The sequence below is a fragment of the Erithacus rubecula genome (assembly GCF_903797595.1).
Source record: "Erithacus rubecula genome assembly, chromosome: 1".
NCBI classification, from domain to species: domain Eukaryota; kingdom Metazoa; phylum Chordata; class Aves; order Passeriformes; family Muscicapidae; genus Erithacus; species Erithacus rubecula.
Window position 1 is genome coordinate 663695 of NC_136658.1, and position 25522 is coordinate 689216.

At 49.5% G+C, this 25522-nt stretch overlaps 2 protein-coding genes across 3 annotated transcripts in view; both read right to left on the reverse strand.

Annotated features, from left to right (window-relative positions):
- Positions 1-6955: 6955 nt before the first annotated feature.
- RPS3 (ribosomal protein S3) lies at positions 6956-11441 on the reverse strand. The gene is made up of 7 exons (XM_079321634.1): positions 11303-11441; positions 10497-10627; positions 10301-10394; positions 9472-9566; positions 8799-8986; positions 7496-7692; positions 6956-7024 (listed from the first exon to the last, which is right to left on the reverse strand). The coding sequence occupies exons 1-6, from the start codon at positions 11330-11332 to the stop codon at positions 7499-7501; spliced, it is 732 nt and encodes a 243-aa protein (XP_079177760.1). The 5' UTR covers positions 11333-11441; the 3' UTR covers positions 6956-7024; positions 7496-7498.
- A 9247-nt stretch (positions 11442-20688) lies between these two features.
- FCHSD2 (FCH and double SH3 domains 2) overlaps positions 20689-25522 on the reverse strand; it is a 114783-nt gene continuing 109949 nt past the window's right edge. For both annotated transcript variants that reach the window (XM_079321409.1, XM_079321408.1), the window contains 4 exons: positions 25282-25502; positions 24224-24353; positions 23993-24075; positions 20689-22965 (listed from right to left, as the gene is read on the reverse strand). In XM_079321409.1, the coding sequence (XP_079177535.1) occupies positions 22882-22965; positions 23993-24075; positions 24224-24353; positions 25282-25502 (518 nt within the window). In that variant the 3' untranslated portion in view covers positions 20689-22881. The remainder of the gene's footprint in view (positions 22966-23992; positions 24076-24223; positions 24354-25281; positions 25503-25522) is intronic.

Here is a 25522-nt window from a genome sequence, read left to right on the forward strand (position 1 = left end):
GATCCCCATGGATCCTCAGGGATCCATATGGACCCCATGGACCCCATGGATCCCCATGGACCCCCATGGACCCCCATGGACCCCATGGATCCTCAGGGATCCATATGGACCCCATGGACCCCATGGATCCCCATGGATCCTCAGGGATCCATATGGACCCCATGGACCCCATGGATCCCCATGGACCCCCATGGATCCTCATGGACCCCATGGACCCCCATGGACCCCCATGGATCCTCATGGACCCCCATGGATCCCCATGGACCCCCATGGACCCCATGGATGCGTATGGACCCCCATGAACCCCCATGGACCCCCATGGACCCCCATGGACCCCATGGATCCCCATGGACCCCCATGGACCCCATGGATCCGTATGGACCCCCATGGACCCCCATGGATCCTCATGGACCCCCATGGACCCCCATGGATCCTCAGGGATCCGTATGGACCCCCATGAACCCCCATGGACCCTCATGGACCCCCATGGACCCCCATGGACCCCATGGATCCGTATGGACCCCCATGGACCCCCATGGATCCTCATGGACCCCCATGGACCCCCATGGATCCTCATGGATCCTCATGGATCCGTATGGACCCCCATGGACCCCCATGGATCCTCATGGACCCCCATGGACCCCCATGGACCCCCATGGATCCTCATGGATCCCCATGGACCCCCATGGATCCTCAGGGATCCATATGGACCCCCATGGACCCCATGGACCCCATGGACCCCCATGGATCCATATGGACCCCCATGGATCCATATGGACCCCCATGGACCCCCATGGACCCCATGGATCCTCAGGGATCCATATGGACCCCATGGACCCCATGGACCCCCATGGACCCCATGGATCCTCAGGGATCCATATGGACCCCATGGACCCCATGGACCCCATGGATCCCCATGGATCCTCAGGGATCCATATGGACCCCATGGACCCCATGGATCCTCATGGACCCCATGGACCCCATGGATCCCCATGGATCCTCAGGGATCCATATTGACCCCATGGACCCCATGGACCCCATGGATCCCCATGGATCCTCAGGGATCCATATGGACCCCATGGACCCCATGGATCCCCATGGATCCTCAGGGATCCATATGGACCCCATGGACCCCATGGATCCCCATGGACCCCCATGGATCCTCATGGACCCCCATGGACCCCCATGGACCCCCATGGATCCTCATGGACCCCCATGGATCCCCATGGACCCCCATGGACCCCATGGATCCGTATGGACCCCCATGAACCCCCATGGACCCCCATGGACCCCCATGGACCCCATGGATCCCCATGGACCCCCATGGATCCCCATGGATCCTCAGGGATCCATATGGACCCCATGGACCCCATGGATCCCCATGGATCCTCAGGGATCCATATGGACCCCATGGACCCCATGGATCCCCATGGACCCCCATGGATCCTCATGGACCCCCATGGACCCCCATGGACCCCCATGGATCCCCATGGACCCCCATGGATCCCCATGGACCCCCATGGACCCCATGGATCCGTATGGACCCCCATGAACCCCCATGGACCCCCATGGACCCCCATGGACCCCATGGATCCCCATGGACCCCCATGGACCCCATGGATCCGTATGGACCCCCATGGACCCCATGGATCCTCATGGCCCCCCATGGCCCCGGCACCCATGGCAGCTCAGCGCTCTCGGCTCCCCCCGCTGCCGCCGCATCCCCCGCGCCCCTCGGGATGAATGAACGAATGAATGAATGAACGAATGAAACCCCCTCACACCGTCCTTTCAGTGCTGTGAGTCGCTCCATTGTTGGCCAGGGAGTGTACGGCAAAAATCCACACAGACACGGATACTGAACTCTTTCACCTATTCATACATTTCATCAAATAAGTGCATTTCTGAATACATAACTCTCTTTTATTCGTTAGTGTTCTATCTTGCTGGTTATTGATTGCTCACTTCATCCTAATTAGCCCGTATTTTTAGTCTTTTTAGAATTCCAACACATCTACTGACCCTTTTTTAGGCTCTTCTTTACCTCCTGCTTTCTGCAGAATGTCCTTGTGCTCCATAAATTCTGCTTCCCAGATGTCCAACCTCACCCATCCATCTTCCCCTCCCAGGGTTCACTGGAGCTCATCAGAGTTAGTTTATCCAAAGTTACACTCTCAGTCATTCCCCCAGCTGTGCTCCCACAAAAGCAGCTCGTGGCAGCTGTGCTAAGTGCTGGCTAAGAGTAATCTAACAACAGAACACGGTAATTAAGGTACATATTGGTTAAGGTAAATTAAAACAATTAATGTGACAGTTAATTAAAACCATCAACTAAAATGATAAAGCTCTCTCGTTTCTGACTATGCATGGAGGACTCTCCTCCCTGGCTCCTGACCCCTTCAAAGCCCCCAGGGTCGGTGCTGAGCTTTCCCCATCTCTAACTCCATCCCAAAATATGGAACGTGCCAAAATTCCCTTAGAGAGGATGTTCTGTGATGTTTGATCCTTGTACACTTTGGAGCCTCATCAGCTAGAAAGGAGATTTAATCCCAGAAACAGAGAGCAGCCAAGAGGCTCTAGGTGATACCAGGGGTTAGAAAAACCAGATGATTTGCTGAGATGTGAGGCTGGACATGTTTCCATGATCAGAGCTCGGGGAGGTGACCAAAGCTGGGGAAGAAGGATGTGCCACTGATAGAGCATGTGAGGAATGCAGGATTTACAGGCCATTCGGCAGAACCCCCGAGATAAGGAAGAAACTAATACAAGAACTGTGCAGAGTGAGCTCCCCCTGGGGGAAAAGGGAATTCCACAAGGGCAGATCGTGACCACCAGCTCCAAAACCCCACTGGCCCGAAAGCAAAGGAACACCAGCAAAGAAATGCACAGGAGGAGTGAGAGAATCATTAACCAGCAGATGACAGAACACTAATTAATCAGAGAGCTAACTTGTGTAACTTGTGGCCAGCCAACAGGAATGCCTTGATTTGCAGCATGCAGGACACAGCTCAGCCCAAAGAGAGCACCCAGCAGTGCAGGTACTTGGATTTTGTCTCAGCTCCAGCCTGGAGAAGCACATTTTGTAATGCACTACTGAAAAAACATGAGCAGTGTCTGAACTGACAATGTTTTTCAACACAAAAGACTGGGAGAACCTCCCCAACACCTTTGGAAGTCAGAGTGGGGAAACCCAAATCAACACAATGTGTATCTAATAAAGAATATTTATTTTCTAATGCTGTGTATTTGTTCTGCCTTTCAAGATCAAATACAAAATCTCAGATATCCTTAATCATGTGTTGCTTGCAAAGCAAGTCCAAATATTAAATGTCAGTTTTCTTCGTCAGGCCATTGACTAATTAATGGCAGGTTTTAAATGGCATTACCACACCGAGCACTTTAGGCAGAGCATTTAATCAGCAGCATTAAACACAGGTCCATTCTTATCTGATTTCAGGTGTGCCAGGGCCTCACCAATTCACAGCCAAAAGTTCCTTCCCAGTATCCCATCTAATGCTGCCTTCCTAGGGAAATCCTGAGTTTTTATGAATGATTGAGCTGCACAGAAGAGAGCTGTTTCTGACAGGGGCACACAGGAGTAGCCCAGTCACAAAGAAACAATTTGGTGACTCCAATAAACAGAGAAAAGTTTAAATGCAAGGGCAGCAATTCCATGATTGGAATCATGGCACAGCGTTCCTCATAGAAGAATGTAACTGGAGGAGGAAAGCTCAGAAGCAAACTGACATTCCACTTGTTAAATCTTGTAAATAAAGCTTTTTTCTCTTTGCAGTGTACGCTGTGGTATTTCTCCTCCAGAAAAAAGCTCCTGCTCCAGAGCAGTGCAGGTCTGTCCCTGAGAGGCAGGAATCACAGGGGACATTTCAAGTGGGACAGTGGAAACAGGGGTTAAAAAAAAAATAAATGAAGAAACTGTTCTTTGGAAAACAGCTCTGGGTTGTGACTAGGACTCCAAACTGGTTGGAATTAGCTCTTGTTCTGTACTGGTGAAACCCTTACTTTTCTGTATTTCCCTGTAGCTTACAGAAGATGTTCACTGCAACCCAGAAACTGTTGCCTTATTTTTGTCTTTGAAAACAGGAATGACAATGTAAAAGCGAAGGTTTCTGGATTTTATGTAAGTGACTCAGATTGGTTGCCAAGCCCATACAGAAAATAAGTATTCCTGCTTACTATGAATTTTAGTGAGTGAGGACAGTCTGCTCCCCTAAGTGCAAAATATCCATTAGCCTCACAGTCCCTTGGAGAAGCTCTTCCAGGCCTCTGCATGCTGCAAAACCCACACAAGTGTGTTTTTACCAGGTGTTTTCCAGCTGGTATTTCTGTCAGGCTGCAGCGAGGCTCATAGTGGGATCACACCCCCCTGGTGTGCCTGTAGGATTATGTAAAAGAGGGAAATGCATTGGATGAGTTACTGTCCAGCTCAGCCTGTCTCTTGAGAAGTGCTGTTATCCATGATCCTGGGTGAAGTGGGCTGTGCAATCAGAGTTCTCTGGGTAACAGCAGAGCTGCAGCTTCCCCAGGGGTATTGCTGTCCATCCCACAGGACACACACCAGGCAGGCAGGAGCCCTGGCTTCCAATCCCTTATTTCATTCGAGTCTTGCTGTCAGTGTCACTGCTGATTTCAGAGAATCCCACAATGCTTCTGGTTAGGAGTGGGGGCTTAAAGCAAATCTCATGGGCAGGGACACCTTCCACTGGTCCCAATGTCCAGCCTGGCCTTGGGCACTGCCAGGGATCCAGGGGCAGCCACAGCTGCTCTGGGCACCTGTGCCAGGGCTTTTCCATCCTCACAGGCAGCAGTTCCTTTCCCATATCCCGTCTATTCCTGCCCTCTGGCAGCCAGAAATTCTTTCTCTCCCAGCCTATTTGTCCTTGGCATTGCCCTGACCCAGGTGCAGCACCTGAAAGAAAGATAATAAAACAACTTTTAAAAGACCTATCATCTCTTGTTTAGCTCCTACTTGTGTATGTCCAGGTACTGGTGTATTTATACTTTTTTTTTCTGTTTACAATGCCAGAGCCATTTGAAAGCATCTGAACATTCAGCTGATATCAAAATGGTGAACTTCGACTATCATCAGATGGTTAAAGGTGGAAAGGCAGAAAAACTACACAGTGTGCTTAAACCTCAAGTCCAGAAATTCTTAGAGTGTGGATTTTTTTATTTTGATGGAAAGGAAGTGAAAAGGTTTGTGTGCATAACTTCTGTACATTTCCTCAGATTAAATTGTGGTGCTGGGATGTGTTTCACCCCTCAGTAAGAAGATAAAAAGATGTTGCCTCTGTTAGTGGGGTCTTAGTGTAGGTGATGCTTAACAGCTGAAGTATGAGTCACTTATTTTACTCCGGTAAGGTCTTGTCTCATTCTGTGTAGGCTCTAAAAATCTCTGAGGAAAGTCTCTGCAAGACAGTCAAGGGGCAAGAATTCATTTCAGGCCTTTGACCTCAGGATTTAGTGAAAATGGATGCTAATTCTTTTTCTAGCAGGCAGAATTAATGATTGTTTTCCTGGCACCGGGTCCCGCGGGTGGCCCGGCACCACAGGGTCCCTGCTGTCAGCCCTAGGAATTCCACATGACACAACATGCAGCCTCTGAAGGACTTGCGGGTTCTTAAAGAAATGGAACTTTGAACTCCAGTCCTGGTACGGAGCAGATACATAAGATACTCTTTAGGATACCCTTTAGGATAAGAATACTTACACGTAGAAGCAAATCCCTCATGTGCCTCTCATTTTTCTTTAATCCCCGTACAAATCCAATTCGTATCACAAGGAGTGGGCAGTTCTGGCTTTTCCCTGTACGGTATTTGGACAAAGGAATGGCTCGAGGAATTGTACTCGAGGAATGGCGGCAGTACCGCGCTGTGCCCACACGGCGGCAGCACTGCCAGGGCTCGGGAATGGCTGCAGTACCGCGCTGTGCCCACACGGCGGCAGCACTGCCAGGGAACGGGAATGGCTGCAGTACCGCGCTGTGCCCACACGGCGGCAGCACTGCCAGGGCTCGGGAATGGCTGCAGTACCGCGCTGTGCCCACACGGCGGCAGCACTGCCAGGGCTCGGGAATGGCTGCAGTACCGCGCTGTGCCCACACGGCGGCAGCACTGCCAGAGCTCGGGAATGGCTGCAGTACCGCGCTGTGCCCACACGGCGGCAGCACTGCCAGGGCTCGGGAATGGCTGCAGTACCGCGCTGTGCCCACACGGCGGCAGCACTGCCAGGGAACGGGAGGCAAAAAGGAGAGTCCCAATCCTTCAAAAAAATCCTCCCAAATGAAATGTCCCAAAAACAAAAAAAAAATCCTGACCTAAACTAATAAACTTCCTGCCCCGAACTAAATAAAAACAAAAAAATCCCTTTAGATATATAAATATATATATTTTTTCATAATTTATATTGATATTTGATACCTATTTTATGTATTAAATTCAATTTAAATTACATCTACACAGTTATTTTTATGATATACATTATCTTTCTGTTACTAATATTTCTAGCTTATGTTTATTTGTATCTTCATGTATTGTTTTTATTTAGTATTAAAAATCCTTGCCTCTAACCAAAGAGAAACAAAAAAACCCCTTTATTTTCAACTATATTTAAAGATGCTTTTCTATTTTTCATATTTCAATCTGCGATTAATATATTTTATTATGTATATAAGAATAGATACCATATTATTTATATTATACCCTTCATTTATTCATTTATATTTTATATATATTTATACTTACATGTATTTATGTAAACACTGGGATGGAGACAGAGGCTCCCCAAGAGAGGGGACAGTCAGGGAGGAGCACTGGCCAGCAGTCACAGCAGCAGTGATGGATCAGGGCTTTTATTTTTTTAATTGAATAAATGGGGAATAAAAAAAATAAACCAGGTCTGATAGAAATGAAAGAAGAAAAAGCACCTTCACAAACAATGTCTTTTGTGATTTTATTAAGAGATGTTTTCAGGAAAGACAAGCTGCTGGTTGCAGATGTTACAAACCCTACAAAAAGAAACAAAACATTCAGTGAGCTGGAGGCAAGGCAAACCCTTTTCCATAACCATCCTGCTATCCCAAACCAAGAACAAACCAAGCTTCCCACTTAAACTGCATTTCTCATTTCCTGCTTTTTGATCCCCCTTTTTCCCACTAAGGCAGATCTTGCCAGATTCCTTGGTAAGACTTCAAACCATGATTACTTCCTTACAAAATCAGCCTACCAACTGTTCTCACGTGGCTTCTAATGCCATCCCAAAGTGGATCCTGGGGCAGGACAGGATGCATTTATGAGGAATATATTCCCTGTGCTGCCAGCTGCACACTGGTACAACACCAACACACCCAAGGCACCCAACCCTGGTCAGTGTGCTGGGCACAACACAAAATCCCAGCTCTCCAGTGCTTCTGGTGGCCTGAAACCTTTTCTCCATGGCCCCTCAGCACACCTCCCTCCCACTGCTCCCAGGCACTTACCCCTCAGGCAGTGGGCACTGGCTGAGGCATGGCTGGCTGCTCTGGTTTGCCACCTTTCTGCTCTGAAATGGGAGTGGTGGGCAAAATCTCTTCTTTGGGTTCCACGATGCTGACGTGGTCTGGCAGAGGCTTTTTGGGGCCAATCTTTCCACTGGGGTCCCAAGGCAACATAATCTTTACTTTGATTCCCAGTACTCCTGCAGAGAGTGACAGGATAAGGGAGACACAAAATAGATCAAGCACAGGTTCACAGGGATGAGCACCAAGGTTACAAAGTACCTCTGTGCAATGGAGATCTGCTGACAACAGTAACAGATATCCTACATTAAAAATCTAATTACTGCAACTTTAAATCAGTGTTGTAAATTCAGGCAACTGAAAGCTGGATATCCAGTTACTCAATTCACAGCCTTGGCTGACTGCACTTCTACTCTAAACTCATTCTAAAGAGCCTGGTTTTAAACTCTGTCCTCTACCTCAGTTCATTTTTCTAGTAAATCCCCTCTTTTGTTTTTTATTTTTCATCCCTTCTCAGACAAATGCCTCTAAATCATCCAATGAGCAGGACATCCTGGCCAAGGCAGCCTTGGCACAGCACCACAGGACGTGGCACAGAGCAGGCTGCAATGGCACCAGGCTGTCCCTTCTGACTCGTCATCGTGTCATCACCGAAGGGAAGGTGGGGAACAGCTCAGGCTGTGCTGCCATCCCTGCACCAGGAATTCTGCAGCTGATTAACCCAAAGCCAAGACACACAAGTCATTTGTGTTTCAGCAGGAGGGAGAACAGGTAGAAGCAGGTTTAGCTGGGAAGACTGTCTGACACTTGGAGTACCCTGTTCCCTCTGCCCATCCTGAGGAGCCAGGAAAACCAGAATCCCAGCTGCCAGGGGCTTAAACCCAGGCAACAGGCAATTCACCTGGAAGTTGCCACCAGCCTCAGAGGCTTCAGGACACAAGTGAGAGTGTCTGAAAAATGTACAGCTGCATTTCCAGCTGGAAACATTCAAACCCCACCAGCAGAGAAGCGATGACCTGGCTCCTTGGCTTTCCATTCCCAAACTTCTGTAACGTAACACTCAAATCCCACAGTGAGAGTTCCAAAGGCCAAGAAATCAGGATTTTCAGAGTCTGAACCATCCACAGCAGCACAACTGAATTACTCTGTGAGATCAGAGGTGCACCCAAACCACAAGAGTGTCAACCCACGGGTGCCAACCTCCAGCCTGCCAGTGAGGAATTCCCAAATGCAGGAGAGGAAGGCAGGAGTCTGAAGCCGTGCAGAAGGCAGCACAGGCACTCACCCTGCCGCAGCAGGACGTGGCGCACGGCTGTGTCCACGTAGTAATTCACAGGGTCTCCACTGTGGATCATCAGCCCATCCACAAACTTCATGGACTTGGCCCGCTGGCCCCGCAGCTTGCCAGACACCACCACCTCGCAGCCCTTGGCCCCGCTCTCCATGATGAAGCGCAGCACACCGTAGCAGGCTCTGCAGGGAGAGAGGGACAGCCCAGTCAGCCTGCCCTGCCCCTCCACGGGGCTCCCTGGAGGAGCTCTCACACAATTCCCAGCTCAGCTCCGTGTGCAAGGAGTGCAGCTCCCATCCCTTCTCAGACAAATGCCTCTAGATCACTCACTGCTGACGGGAGGCTGCTGCTGAAGGGCCTCAGGCAGCAGCACAGAACGTGACACAGCAGAGGCACCCCCAGCAGAGCCACCCGCTTCTGACTCGTCATCGTCTCATCACCGAGGGGATGTGAGAGCAGGGCACGAGGCCTGAAATGCTCCTGGCTTCACTCCTCCACCCATGTACTCCCAACACATGTGCATGCAGCTTTGTGGCACCCAGGCAGCAACCAGACACCCCGCGAGCTGCACAAACCCTTCAGTGCAGCATCCCGGGGCTGAAGCTCTCAAGTGGGGAGCAGCTGCTCCCTGGATGTCCCTGCCAGGTGCCCCAGGGCTGTCCCTCACCTGCGCACAGCCAGCCCCCCCAGCAGCTTGTAGCGCAGGGACTCGGCCTGGGCGATGGCACACAGGCCCCTCGTGGCCACCTTCTCTGCGTAGAGCTGCACGGGGAGAGAGAGAGAGCACACTCACACCACTGCTGCTTCCAGGCAGCCACACCACCAGCAGCTCTGCCTCCACGGAACACCCAGCTCCACCCCTGCCACTACACTGGTTGGTCCAGCCCAGTCTGGGACAATTCCAGGGATCCACAGGCAGCCACAGCTTCTCTGGGCAACCCTGGCAGTTCCTCACCACCCTCACAGGAAATTGAACTTTTACTTTAGCACAACACAGCAGCTTCGTTCTACTCTACACCCCACTGCTACAGCCCAGTTCATCCTCCCACATGTACAGGCAGCAGCTGCATCCTACATTCCCTTCCTGTATAATGGGATGCAGCAGCACCAGCCAAGCTGCAATAAAGGAGCACCAGCCCAGCACACACATGATCCCCCTCCACCCTGATTTGTTTTAGAGCAAGGAACTAGTAACAGGAGCAGATTTCATGGAATAGAACTACAGAATGCTTTGGCTGCAGGAACCCTTCAAAAGACAACTGGTCCAACCTTCCCCTGGGAAAACACCCCTAACATCAAGGATCAAAAATAACTGGTGTGTCACTTTACATTCTGTTTCTCAAAGATCCTTCCGCAGCACAACAGTTTCTTTGTAACTGATTTTGCATTTCAGTGCAGGACTAAGTAACACATGGCCCACATTGTCCTGAAACCACCTTTCAGATGTCCTGCCACCACAAACCCAACTGCACCACGAGTTCCTGAGGCAGTTTTACCTCCACGCTTCCCTCGGGGAATCCAAACCTCTTCTGCACCACAGCTGTCAGCTCCCGGATCCGGCGTCCCTTCTCTCCCAGAACATTCTGAGTTCTGTGGGAAAACACAGCACAAGTGACACAAGTGTCCCCAGGAGTGAGACTGGAGCCACCCCAAGGAGCTTGCAGAGCACCTGGCTCAGGAAGGCTGAGTTACCTGGTGGCAAGGATGATAATCTCAGTCCTGGTCGGAGTGACCCGGACCTCCACTCCAGAGTAGCCATCCTCAGCCAGCTCCCGAGTCAGGAACTCGTTCAGCTCAGCTTTGAAGATGCCATCAGCGACAAACTAAAAGACAAATGGACAAAGTCAAGGTCTCGTCACATTCTGGACTTGAGAGCAATTCACCTAAATTCCTCCTGCAGCCTGAGAACTTCCTCCTCCTCGTCGGAGAGGAATCTCAGTTGGAAGGGACCACACGGAGCACATACGAACAGCCCAGGGACAGAACCCACAAGCTCGACTTTACCAGCACCGCGCTCTGCCCCGAGCCAAACTCCGGCTGCAGCAGCGGCCAAATCCGGAACCCATTCCCTGGAGTTCTCAGGAATAATCCACTCCTAGCAAAGCCTACACCCCGCACTGCCGGAGCCTCGGCTGGCCGCAGCACTGCTCACAGCGATCCCAGCTCTCTGCCGGAATTCGGGAGCACTTTAAGGGAAATCACTGGCGGGGTCCGCCCCGTTTCGCAGCCCGCTGGAGGCTGCTGGGGCTCCCGGCAGCCCACACCCCCTCGCTGCCCGCACACCGCTCCCAGCGGCGGCAACAGCGAACCCCGCCGGCCGCAGCTCCGAGCGCAGCCCCGCCGCCATGCTCCCCGCCGGGCCCCGCGCCGCATCCGCCGCCATCCTCCCCCGCCCGCCGCCGCCGCCCGCCGCGCCCCCGCCCCGCCGCCCGCTGGGGCCGCCGCGGGCGATGCGGCAGCGGCCCGCGGCTGCGGGAGACGCGTGCGGCCGCGCTCACCTTGCGCTTCTTGGAGATCTGCACCGCCATGATGAGCCGCGGCCCGGCGGAAAGGAGGGAGCGGGCCCCGCGGGCGGCGCTATATCCGCCTTCCGCCGCGCCCCATTGGCTCGCCTCCGGCGCGGCGGGGGCAGCGGGGCACGATGGGAGATGTAGTCTTTGTCACGCCGCCATCATGGGGAGGGCAGAGCCGCGCGTGTCCCGAACCAGCGTTAAACGGACACGGGAAACAGCAGCGCATAAAATAAAACACATAAATGATAACTCACCCCGGGCTCCTACCTGGAGACCCGCTCTGCCCAGCCGTTGCTGTCACACGGTGCTCTGCTGTTTTCCAGGAGTCACAGCATGGCTTGGTTGGGAAGTGACCTTAAAGCTGATCCCATCCCATCCCTGCCATGGCAGGGACACCTCCCGCTGTCCCAGCTGCTCCAAAACCTGTCCAGCCTGGCCCTGGGCACTGCCAGGGATCCAGGGGCAGCCACCCTGTGCCAGCCCTGCCCACCCTCACAGGGAACAATTCCTGCCCAATATCCCGTCCAGCCCTGGGGAAGCCGTTCCCTGTGTCCTGTCACAACGCTTTTTAATTTATTTTTCTTTTTAAATGGTTTAGGGATTGTAGAGGATTACAAAAATAATACCAATAATGGGTAGGGTTGATGCACAGCCTCTAGGAAGCGGAGATTTAAACTGCATTTTATCATGGATGTTATTACAGTTTGCAGCCGGACCTGGCGATCCTAAGGGTCTTTTCCAAAGTAAAATGATGCAGTGAAAATGCTCACAACCACAGCAGAACACCAGCAGTACCAGTAAAAGCCGGGAAAAGCCTGGTTTGCCACTAGATGTCAGGGCAGACACTTCCCAGGCTGGGCAAAGCTCGTCCCCAGGGATTCCCTTATGAACTGGAGGGATGCGCTTGGCACAGGCAGGTGGCGGTGCCGGGGAGGAATTGCGTCCCCTCCTGTCACCAAACACCTTTGGCTGGCTCCTGGTGTGTCCTGCCCTTCCTCGGGCAGCTCCTCTGCTCTCCCTGAGCCCGACTCTCTGTCCTATAAAGGACATCAGACTTTGGAAAAGTGTCCAGCAGCTGGGGATGTGCCTGTGCAGGGACTGGAGCCTGGGAGCCCTGGGGTCTCAAATAATCTTTCAGGAAAGATCCCCCCAAGCTGCACAAACCCCACTCTGCTGTCTTCCAGCATGGGAACACCATACTTCCATAACATAGCTGCCCAAGACCATCCATTTTTGAGGCTGAGTTTACCCAGGAGGGGCTCACCAAATGCATTTCTGTATCATATAAAGATATCAAAAGGCACAACACAAGAAAAAAGCCTGAGCCTGATGCATGTCCCCTTTTCCATGGCCTGGTAAGGACAAACTTAGTGCAATGTCAGATTTTGGGTCAGCACCCCAGGCTGGAGCTGGGCACCAAGCAGGGGTCTGGCTGGTGTTTGGCACCAAGGGAATGTCCCCTGTCCCCAGACACAGCCTGGCTGAGCCAGTGGGCTCTGAGCTTCACAGCAGGGACATTCCAGTGCTGTCCCCAGAGGGCAATGTGGGATTCCTCCCTGAGCAGCAGCATCCCTGGCTGCAGCCCAGGGCAGCCCTGGGTGAGGCTCCCAGGTGCTGGGAATGACCTCTGGCTCGTTGGAGATGCCCCTGCTCCCTGCAGAGGGTTGGATTAGATGACCTTTGAAGGTCCTTTCCATTCTGTGACTCTGTGAATTCATCTCTGCTCCATCCCTGCTGAAACAGAGGCTGGCAACATCCCAAAAAAGCTGTGACACGCCTGCAGCCCTCTCCACAGAGAGCTCAGGTGTGGTCCAGCAGTGGCTTCCCAGGCCTGGGATTATCCATAAATCTCACTATGAGTGACATGGGACACTCAGGTTTCTGGGTCCCCACCCTCGGGGACTGCACCCTTGCTCTTCCCCATTTCCCACTTTTTTGTGCAGCCTGCCATGAGAGGGCAGGGGCTGCCTCACCACTGGCACAGGAGCTCCTTTTGTCCCCAGAGGACATCTAAGGGATGGAGATAACTTTGGGGCCTCCCTGGCACACCCCAGGTGTCTGAGCTGGCACTAAACCCTGGGCTGCAGCAAGGGTCTGCTCCTGGGCTGTGCATGCCCAGCAGGAGCAGATGGGGGATGCAGGCAAGGAGGTGGCTCCTGGCACAGCAGGAAGCCTCTGAGCCCTGGCAGGTGCTGGCAGGTGCTGGGAGCTGGTGCCAGGTTTCCTGGCCCTGGGGGATGCAGCTCAGAGCAGGTTTGGGAATCAGGAGCTGTCCTGCCTCCCCCAGCTCCTTTCACTGCCCAGACAGCACCATGATTTATGGCAGCTGAGCCACTCCCAGAGTGAGGGGGATCCTGCCAGGGGCTGTGCTGGCTCTGCAGGAGTGTCAGCAAACAGCCTGGGGGCCATCAAAAACACAGAGCACAGGCAGCAGCACGGGGGCTGCCCATTCCTGCTGTGCTCCCTCCAGCACAGACACCTGCAGGATTTGGGGACACTGCTCGTGCCAGGCCCCATCACCTCTCTGGACATGCCTGAGGAATTCAGCAATCTCCCTTGCAGGAGCCTGTTCCTTATGATTTCTCTGCATGCAAACATGAGCCCTGGTGCTGCAGGGGGATTTGGACAGCCACATCCACACCTACATGCCACCCACCCCTTTTCAGAGCAGGAAGCAGCAGCCTAGGACAGAAAACCTTCCAAATCACCTTTCCTACAACCATCAGAGGCACTGTAGAGCTAATGGCTTTTCCCAGGGAGTAGCTGTGGAAAATGAAACCCGGGTAGAGATGGACAAGATGAGATAGTTTGCATTAAATGAATGGAGATGGGTCCTGGAAGGTAATTCCAGCAGAGATAAGATGAATTGCAAGCACCAGTTGTAAAGCATTTGTAAAGTCCAACTCAAACAGGAATTTTACTGCAGGAGATGCTGTTTTAGACTTTACTGCTGCTACAGCCCAAGTTGTATAAACCCCTCACTGAGTTACTCACCACTCCCTGGCACCTCTGGAAATCTTCCTGAGAAAGGTGTTCTGCCTTCCCACAGGGAGCAGCCCTTCTGAGCAGGGAGAGATGGAGGGAACAGGAGCCATGGCCACATTTACAGGCCTTTTGTAAACGTTTCATACCTGGGAGAATTCACTGGTTTTAGCTTGGCACGGGGAATAAATCCAGCAAAGCTTCTGGAGGCAGGGGAAGGTGGCAGGATCCTGCAGGACAGGGATGGAAGAGGGCACCGTGTTTCCAGGCAGAGACAGCTCTCAACTGCCCCCATCCCATCTCCTGCCCTGCAGCTGGAACAGTGGGATGGAAACCTGGGCAGCACCAGCTCAGCTCCAGGCTGAAGATGAATAGCTGCTCTGGAAAGGTCTGTGTGACCCTCCAGGAGAATCCACACCCCTGAGGCCACATTAAAGCCTGAAAACCAGCAGCCAAATGGGCAGAACAGAAGCTGAGCACTGGAGGCTGTCTGGATTTAATCCAGGAATTGCAGCACTCAGCAAGGTGTTGGTGAAGCACAGAGTCTGACCCAGCAGCCAACTCTATTGCAGTGCCAGCCTGCTACCCCCAACACATCTGATAAATTGCTGGCAGTGTTTTAGTGGCTGCTCCCAAACAGCTCCATCACCCTGACACTTTCATTTGGGCATCTGCCCCGACAGACAGAATCCTGCTTCACTGCCTGGATCCACTTTAAGGACTTCAAACGGATCATTAAATAATTTAGACTTCCTTTACAAACAGGAAATGGAATAAGGATGCTCAGTGTGCTGTTCAGCTGGGAATCCTTGGGCTCATTGCTATTTAATGAACCAAGTGCTGCTGGCAGAGGTCATTCCAGCAGCTCACACCCGGCCCCAGGGCTCTGGGTGAGGGATGTAAATTGAAACTTTAACGGGCATTTCCAGGAGAGCAGCTTGCCCTGGCACTGTCACCCTAAACCAAACAGCTTCAGCAAGTGATTCTTAACCAGTTTTCAAGCCCCAGAACTAGGCTGAGGGCAGGAGGGGCTGTTGTGCCCCAGCACCACATTTTGTGATGATTTCCAGGTGCACTGAGTAAGGCTGGTGACAAAGGCCATTCCCTGCTGGTGTGACAGCAAGGACAGGCCTGGAGGGACAGGACATGGGGAATGGCTTCCCAGTGCCACAGGAATCCATGGAGCATCCGTGTGGGAGGATGACCCTGAGCAGAGCTGCAGAGCACTGCAGGCAGTGCAGCTGCAAGGACCTGCTGAGGCTGCAGCAGGGCCAGCACAGCTCAGCTCTCCCACCCCAGACCCCCAGGGACCCCAGATTCCAGCTCCTGCTTGCAGGAGGGGAAGCAGAGCTCTTTGCCAAGCTGAGCCTGGGCACTGTGGCAGCAGGGAGGGAGCTGCTGGTGCAGGAGCAGCAATACCCAGCTCCATGCCCTCCCTGCTTTCCCTCCTTTCCCTGCTTCTCCCCTCTGCCCCAGGGACACAGCCAGGGAGCAGCAGTGATAAACTGGCTGCTGCTCCAAGCACAAGGTTATTTTCTAGGACATTAAGCAGAACCCTTGGATGCCAGCTTGTAGGAGAGCCATGAGGAGGGACAAGACACCTGACCAGAATGTAAAAGCAGAGCTGCAAACCTAACACCTTTTTTTTCCCCCCTTATCTGTTAAAAATAGCTTTAGAGGGGAAGCTTAAAGCAGTGTGAGGGCCTGTTGGCTTTAGAAAATGAGCAGTTTCAGCAGAAATATTCAGTGACCACCACCCAGAGAGCTCTGATTTTTGGTATCTCAGCCATTCACATCTTAAATTAAACATTCAAGCTGCAATGCAGCCCAGTGGTTTGGCAGGGGCTAATAAGAACCTGAAAATCTTTACCCAGCCTGCTTTTCTGTAGGAATAATAGCACTAACATCCCAGAATTATCTTCACTTACATCTGGCTAGGGCTCCAAATCAATAAATTGTCTCCTCACCCTCAGATTAGCTCGGTCAGGTAATTTTGAAAGCAGCAGCAGCAGTTCCCCACTGTTAGGCACAGCAGCTCTGCCAGCTGAACTAACACTCGTTATCCCAGAGCAATCCCACTCCCCAGTGTCCTTGGGGAATAATCTGCACTGACCTCAACAATACCTTGTGGCAGTCTGGGAATCGGGAGTGCTGTATTTATTATTACTGGTATTTATCGAATTCAATATTCGGAATTAAATTTCTGTTTGGAAAGAAGAGGAAAAATTGGACAATAAAACTACCACCCGTTTCTCTGGCAAACTCACAGTTTTTAGAAAAACATTACATTTTGATTTTCCCTCCTGCCACTTTCATTCCTGGCTCAGCCTCAGCTCTGGGGTCCCAAGCACCCCACGAGTGCTCAGATCCTTTCACACAAATTCCTGCCAAGTCCAAGCACCCAGGGCCTCCCCCTGTCTCTGTGCCCAAAGGAGCTTCCCTCTGCAGGGTCCTTCTCTCCTGGCATCCTGTCACTGGGTTTGTCATCTCCCACTGCCACTGCTGCTCTTAGAACCCCACAAGTCCTTTGGCCACAGTCCCCTCTTTGTCCCTTCTCTTTTTTGTCACACAAAGCATCCCTTCATTGTTTTTATGGAGCAGCAGTCATTTCTGCCATGGAATTCCCAAGAAAAATGACAATTCTCTTTTAAACCCCACAGCAAAACCTGCAGCAGGAAATCCTGGGATAATAAACAGGGTGATGGATTAGAGCTGCCCCGTCCTCAGAAACCAAGATGTTTTTGTGAAGTGGATTTAATACCACAATATCAGGGGGGATTTTTAACCCCACAAACCTTATTTTTAAACCATCAGCTTCTCATGTCTCTGCATGCAAGTTTATTCCAGGAGTTAATCCAGGATTGTTGCTGTTTCCCAGACAGTGCTCCCCCTCCATCCCTTCTCTTTGCTAAGCAAGTAGGCCCCAGTCTTAGAGAAATTAATTAGTGCAGTAATTTGCCCAGGACACAGAGGAGAAGCCGAATTTGTCCCACTCTGCAGGATTCAGCTGAATAAAAAAAGACAAATAGCTGTGCTGTGGGATTTTAAAAAGCTGCTGTCAGCACTCCCAATGCAACCAGACCTGGAAATTCATTCGTCTTTCACTAAACAATGGAAAAAGGAGAAGCAATTACAGTAGACAAAACTAATTACAGCAGAGCTGAAGCACAGCTCACAGCACTCACTCTTCAATCTGCATTCAAATAGAAAAATCCAGCCCCAAAAACACTCCATCAAAAAAGGTGAAAATCTGGGAATGGAATAAAAGCAATTTGGAAATAGAAGGGGCACTTCAGCATGGCACAGACTGGTTTTTGCAGGGAGAAACCTTCAGGTGATGCTGGCAGTGCTTGGCAAACAGGACACAGGGGTGATGCCAGAGTGGGGGCAGAAAGGAGCTCCCAGTTCCTCCTCAGTGGGGCCCATTCCATGTTCATCACACCCAGGTGAGTTCTGGATGGGATGCTTTTTAGCTGCCAGAAGAACTGGAGCACGGTGTTAATAATGCCAAGGGCTGGGGTTAGATTTCTGGGAAATGATCCTTGGGGGTCCCTTCCAAGTCAGAATATCCTGGGATCTTTGTGGAGCTCAGCTTGCACACTCGTGGCTGAACAGCTTCTCCTGCAAAGGTCAGGCTATCCCTGTTTCCTGATGCTCACAGCCATCCCTGCCTGACCTGGCACACCTGGGAACACTCACACCTTTGGGGAAATTGTACAAGAGACTCCAAGGCCTTCTGTAAAGCCCATTTAATCCTTGGCCACGGTGCAGGCTGGTGAGAGGCAGTGACAGGTTCTGGGAGAGGCAATTCCTGATCCCAGGGCTGGATGTCCCATGGGTCTGGCTCCTGTTCCCTCTGGATACCAGCTGGGAAACCCAGCAGGCAGCAAATGGGAATTTCAAACAAAGTGGTGGAAGAACTGCTGCTTAACATAGGCTGGAAAATGGATTGATTCTGATTCTATTCTAGGATTCTCTACATTTTCAGCCTGGAGAAGAGAAGGATGAGAGGGAACTCTCCATGTGCAGCAATACTGGAAGGGAGGGTGCCAAGAGGATGGGCCAGGCTCTTCCCAGCAGTGCCAGGACTTGAGGAGATGCACAGGTACCTGTCAGACCCACTCTCCTCCTCCTCCTCGTGCTGCTCCACCACCCAGAGGGATTTCCCACCTCTCCATTCTGGTATCACTGCAGTGCTTTCTTTCATTTTCTGGCTGAAATGACCTGCAATGCAGAGGCTCACTTGCTGCACTGATCCTGCTGCCAGATCTGTAATCCTCAATCCCCCTGGGGAATGCCTGGAGTAGGAAACCACTTGGCATGGCAAGCACGTCAGCATTTTCCTGGCTGCATTTTTTATTGTCTCGTTGCTGCATCCCTGACTTCAGTTAAGTTTTCTTCCCTTTCACTCCTCATTTCTCCAGCCTGCCCCAGTGCCTTCAACTGAGGTCTCAATATCCCTGAGCACCCCCCTCTTGGAGACACCTGTCCAGCTGTGGGGGGACATTCACTCCCATCCATCCATCTATCCCAGGATTTTCATGTAGGGCAGCAGACCTGCAAATGGAAAGAATCTGGGGAGACAGAACTCTTCCTTGGCAGTGGCATCCCCTCCTTCCTGGGAGGCTGACTGAGGTAGATTCCCTGTTAATCCTGCCCCTGCCATGCTGGGATTTATAAGTTATTAATTACAGGGACCTTGCTGAAAAGCAGTGCAAGCTGCAGAGCAGCCAGATTTCCCAGAAGCATAAGATGCTTTATTTAGAGATTTTGTTTTCTTTTTAAATTACTATCAGCAGTGAGAGACACTTGTGCTGTGCAGGAAAGAGAAGTCACCCACTTGCTTGAGTTCCTTTAATATTTCCATAAAATAAACACAAAGAAACCCTGGCACGATTTGGAGTAAATACCACATCATTTACCCCCATCTCCTCTATCCAATCTGAGTCCTGTTAGCCTTTTTGAAAATCACTGAACCCCAGACTGACTGGGGATGGAAGGGATGTTGGATCACCTCATTTCACTCCCTGCTATGGGCAGGGACACATTCCACTGTCCCAGCTGCTCCAAGCTTCATCCAGCCTGGCCTTGGGCACTGCCAGGGATCCAGGGATCCCCTGTGCCAGCCCTGCCCACCCTCCCAGGGAAGGATTTCCTCCTAATACCCAATCCATACCTGCATTCTTTCAGTTCAAAGCCAAAATCTGGGAACCAAAGTAATCAGAGGAAACCCTGGTTCTAACAGATCCTGCTGCTGACTTCCAGGGACCCACATTTCACCCTCTGCACTGGGAAAGCTCCCCAGATTCCTTAGAGCCCTGGAGCCTTTGTGATTCCTTAGCACCTCTGCCTCTAAGTGTGGCTGTGTGCTGCTCACACCATGCCCACCTCTCACCTGCAGGAAAGGCACTGCAGGAAGAAGTGGTTTTCATGGAAATCAGTTTATGGAAGAACGATGGGATCACAGTCCAACTACTGCTGGTCCTGTTTTGGGAAGGAGAACAAGCAGTGACAGAAAAGGGGTCTGTAAAAATGGAAGAAAGGAAAAGTGGAACAGCAGTTGAATTTGAGGATTAAAATAATTTTTAAGTTGTAGAGGTGGTGAAAAGGACCCCAAGCAACAAGCAAAAAGTGAAAAGAACAGAGCTGTCAAAGCAGCAAGGCAGGACAATAATTTTTAGAGGAGCACCATGAATCCATATAAAAACCAGGAAATATGGGATTTCTCAAATGAAGAGCCTGCAGGAGCTCAGGGGAAAAAAGTGAAAGTCTGTGCAACAGCTCTGTGGGAAGAGTGGAAGTGAGAAAAGATCCAACCCAACCCCACAGCAAAGTGCCGTGTTCCACGAGGGAGAAACATCTCCAAAACCAGGGAGCACGTGGAAATTATGGATCATTTGGCACCTGCCACCTGGAGGAAACTGGGACTAGCCCAGCAAGGAGGTGGTCACTGGCAGGCAGCTTCTGAGTGCTGAGGGAGAAAATCCAACCTGGAAACACAGCCACAGAGGGATCCCAAAGCTGCAGAGGCTGGGATGCAGTGGGAATGCTCCTGGCACAATTAGGCAAATCAAGCCCATTAAGGGACAATCACTCTGAAGGGTTGTTATCAATCACTCCCCTCGCTTTCTTTAAGCAATTATCCTAATTGCATCAAGGCTATTAAGCAATTATTTTGATAACTGGAGCTTTGTTGCTGGCTCTTCATTTTTGGCAACGTTTTCTTTTTTGTATAAATGCCCCCTCCAAAAGATGTTTAAAGCTGGCTTTAGGGATGTCCTTTTCCTGAAGCACAAGATTCACATTTCTGTGGAAAAGCACAATGTTGATTTTTATCCAGGGGGTTTTCCCTCAGTTCCCCCTCCCCAAATCTCCCAGGGCACCAGGGATTTAGCTCCACTTTTTTATTATTCAACTTTTTATACATAATAAATACAAACTTTTTACAGCCAATATAAAGAAAGCATTTGCACTGATGCTTTCAGGGTGTACTGAGCTGTACACGATGCGACGGCCGATACATGCCCTGTATGAAGAAATCATAGTTAAAAAGGAGGCATCTTTTTACAACTTCTCTTCCTTTTTCTTTTTTTTCTTTTTTTTTCTTTTTTTTTTTTCACTTTTGTTTTTTAAATAAAATTAGCAGCTCTTACAGAAAATATTTTAAAATACAACTAAAGAGACTTTTAAATAAAAATTTTCTGGATTTTTGAAAGTCCGGGTGTGAAGGACACAGAAAAACTGGCCAAAAGAATTGAACATGAACATTATGGCAAAAACTTGGTTTTCTTCTGCGTTGTGAAGATCTCAAAATGTTTGCAAACAGTAAAATTTTTTTTTTTAAACTTTTTAAACTTAAGAATAAGTTTGATAAACACATAAAAAGACCTCAAACAGATCAACAGGACAAGAGGTGCAAAGGAAGGAATAAAATGGAAAAGACTTCATTGGACAGTCACTGATTCCATAAGTGATCCATGAATCGTTGTGGACAGCCCCACTCTTGGTCAAAGATCCCACTGGGAAAGGAGATGGCAAGCACTGATGTCTCAGAGACTCAGCCTGGCTTGGGATTTCCAAGTATGTGCAAAGATAAAATCTTGTTAGATGAGTCGTTGGGTTTTTGTTCCTAAATGCAGCCTCAAAAAAATAGCCCTTGTTAGTAAACTAAAGGTAGAAAATTTACTGGCTTTGAAAAAAAACCATGAAGACACAAGAGAACCCATAAACAGCTCCAAACCCAACCTCGGGATGCCTTTGATCTGAAGTTTTCATCTGATGGAGAATGCTGACAATATTTTAGTCAGCACCAAAGGAAAACCTGTTTTCATCCAGTTTTTTCCTCTCCTCCAACCATTCTGCTCCACGTTCAACTTCAGAATATTCTTTGCCCTTTTCTCTCAGAAAACCAAAATCCAATCTCCTTTTCAGAGCTCTCTGAGGGGAATGTGAAACTTTTCCTCTCAGTTTCTTTTCTGACAGGGATTGGGCACATCTTGGGCACGAAGGTGGTGTGAAGGCAGAACCTGGAGCTGCTCCTGGCTCCCTGGCTTTGGCTGGTTAATGGGATTGAGGTGGGAAAAGGCTACAGGACCATCCAATGCAACAACTAAATGCATGTAAATACTCTAAATGGAACTGCTAACTCTAGAACTCAGGTGGTTTGATGACAAAGATACACTGCTAACACTGGATAATAAAGTACACGGCAATAACTGGGGTAAGAGTGAATCAAATGCTTTAAGAAAATGAAACAAACCCAACAAAAAAACCAAAATCCCCAAAATCTGCTAAGGGAAAAAAAAAAAAAAAAAAAGAAAAAGCAGCTCAATTTCCAGATCTAGACAAAATCTCACTTGCTTTTTTGCTTTTCTACCCGTTGGTTTCTGCTGTGGAAGAAGATGTTGCTGCTGGTTCAGCACCTCCATGTTAGATCCTCTATGAGTAAATGCACTGAGTAAACACAAAAATCCAAAGGCAGAATGACTGTTCAGCTGTGAATCACTGACGAGGGGAGCACCCGTGGAACGAACGCTTTGCTTCTCCAGGAGATCATTTTCCTGTCCCTTCCTTTCTGCAGGGGGATTCAAGAGGAGCCAGCCTCTCCTTTAGACTTCTTTTTCTGTTCCCTTTTTCATTCTTCTGATGAATACCTGATCAGGCAGGTGATGCTACTGGAAGGATCCACAATCTTTAACACATTCCTATGGCAACAGTAATATACTGTACTAATGCACAGGAGCAAAGGATGCTAATACTAAGCTGCATGAACAGGGCTCTTTCTTTGTCTCCACATAAACATGGAGCATCTTCAGCCAAGAAAAAAAAGCCAATCTTGGCCTGTCTTGGTTTGTGCTAAGAGAGGAAGAATGACGTAGAGAAATCCAAACAAACAAACAAAAAAACAAAAGGCACGAAATATTCATGACTGTGGGAAGGAATCCGCCAGGTCACTGCCACATAAAATCCTCCCTGTCGCTTGCTCTAGTCCAAGTCTTCATCATGCAAAGGTGCCTAAAAACGAGATTGACCAAAAGCTGTGTTTGGCCTTGATTGTAGCACTACTAACGAGCCCGTCCCAGTTAGACCAGAGTGATTTCCACGTCCTCGATCTTCTCGGCCGGCCGGCGCTGCTGCTGCGTCGGGGGGGGTGGAGCAGCTCGCACCTGCAACATTCACAACCAGCCTGTCACTACCACAAACGGCCAAATTCCATCAGAAACCCCTCTCAGGAATTCCCTGCACGGCCCCCAGGCTCACCCCTCCAGGTGCTGGGCACAAACTGCCTGTGTGTCCAGCTGGGTGCAGCACCAGTGCTCCCAACTCAGCCAGCAGGGATTTTCCTTGTGACCCAGCACAGATTCTCTCCACTTCTATTCCATGGATAAGCCAGGAGGGAAACCTGGGAAAGGCTCATCTCATGCTGAATCTGATGGAATTTCTGTGGAGTGGGAACTACTGGGATGTTTTGCTGCACCTGACTCACTGATACTTTATCAATCACTGACCTCAACAATGCACACCCAAAATTTGATGTTGTTTTCATCACTCTGGCTCATCAGTCATTTTTGCTCCTGACAGAAATCACCTTTACTGCCAAAAGGGTTTTTAGGAGACCATTTCAGAATACACTAGACTCGCTATAGAAATGAACTGTGAAGCAATCCTGCATCAAACTGCCCAATACTACTGCAATATTCAGAATGTATTATTTGAATATCCAAAAAATGTTCTTTTTCTGCAACCTCATTCACTGAGGAGGCCAGGAAAACACAAATGTTATATTTTAGTATGATTCAGTTTAGGGCTTTGAAACCCCTAAAACTTGATTTCAAAGTTAGCAGGAGATGGATTTTGTCAAGTTCTAAGTGATTTAATTCTTTCCTTCCTTTTCTGGCAAATGTCCTTTTTCTAGGCAGAAAAGACAACACAAAACCCTCACCATTAAGAACTGTGAATCCAAACCCCTCAAACCAAAGAGGCTGGAAATAAACAGAATCCCAAAACTGCAGGAAACTGTATAAATCACAGGACTCTTCTGTCATTTACTCCCCACCCCTTTTTCAGTTCTGTTTAGGGGCTGTTATCCTTTGAACATCAATATGCTAAGATATTTATAATAATATCAATACAATTTTATAGCATTATGCAATATTTTATCAATAAAAACCACAGGATCTTCTGGTCACTTACAGGCCGCAGTTTGCCATAGGAACTTTCTGGAGGAATTCGTGGAGGCTGGGAGAATCCAGGGGACTCAGAACCAAAGCTGTTTTCTGAGGGAATAAGCAACACCTTGTTACAAAGAAAGTCCCCAGTATTGCTGAATTTATACTGCAAAAATGCTCTTTTATTTTCTTTTCTGCCCCCCTCTGAAAGGCTTCTAAATGAAACCTTCACCCAAAACGTTGGGAAATTTCTCACCGTTCGTTGATGGAGATCTGGGAAAAAACTGGGATCCTCTTTTATCAGGGCTGGGGTAGGGACTGCTGGGAGGCTGGTCATACAGAGGCAGTGGTGGCAGGGAGTTGTTGGCCTTTGGAGTCGGGGATACCTGTGCCAAAAATAGGGAGAGGCTGCAGCAAATCCTCCTCGGCACATGTAACACACACACATCCATTCTCCAACCCACCCTACTCCAGCAGGTTCCCTCTGGAGGAAAAGCAGCTGGCAGGAAAGTTTGGGAAGGAAAGCCAAAGTATCCAACAGGGATTCAATCTTTTAAAATCACTGGTTGCCACCAAGCAGGAATTTTCAGCCTCTCCCAGGCAGTTCAGAGAGGTTGAAACAAAAAGGCCACTCGGCCAAGTGGGATTCACACAAAAGTGTTGGGATCATGCCCCAAATGCATTTAAATGTTCATTTTCAGGGTCTTCCTAAATCAAGGAATAAAAACACTGAAAAATTCCATTGTAGAAAATATTTGAGTGCAGTTTCTATCTCCAAACTCCACTCTGGAATGTGTCTGATTTTCTAATACAATAAAAGGATCTCAGAATTATGCTGCAGAAATGAGGACATTTTTGCCAAAATTACTGTAATCCAAAACTTGGCAGCATCCTGCCCCTTTAAAATTGAGAGGATGCAGAACAGATTTAAGTATGAAAATTCTAAATTAGGGCTGCAAGAGCCTGTAATTCTCTTTTTGCAAGGTTGTGTCTGACATCCCAGTCTCTCAAATTAATGACAGGAAGTAAACTGTGAATTTTCTCCTTTGATTCCTTTCTATCCAAATATCTGCCTTTATTCACTAACTTGCAAAAATACATCAATTGACAGTTATTAGGCTGGGTAAGAAACTAAAATGCAAGCACTGAGGGCTTGAGTCTTGATATTTTTTTCTTAAATTTGCTCGGATTTTTTTTTTTCTTAAATAGCTTCCGATTTATTTTTCTTCAACTGGCTTTGATTTTTTTTTCCCCTGAAGAAGTGCCAGATCTTTCCAAATTGCCCCAACAATAAACCAAGCCAACTCTGCATACCTGGATATCCCCAATCCACTGAGTCTCTCCATTCTCTGATGCTGTGAGCTCCTCAACCAGCACGGAGGGGAAGACCCCGACGCGGCCGTTGAACTCTCCCTCCCAAAATCCATCATCATCCTGGTTTTCCTTGTTCAGGATGCGGATGATGGCTCCCTCCGGGAAGGACAGCTCGTCATCTGTCTGCCCCTCGTAATCATAAAGTGCTTTTACAAAACAGACTGCAAAATGGGAAAGGGAA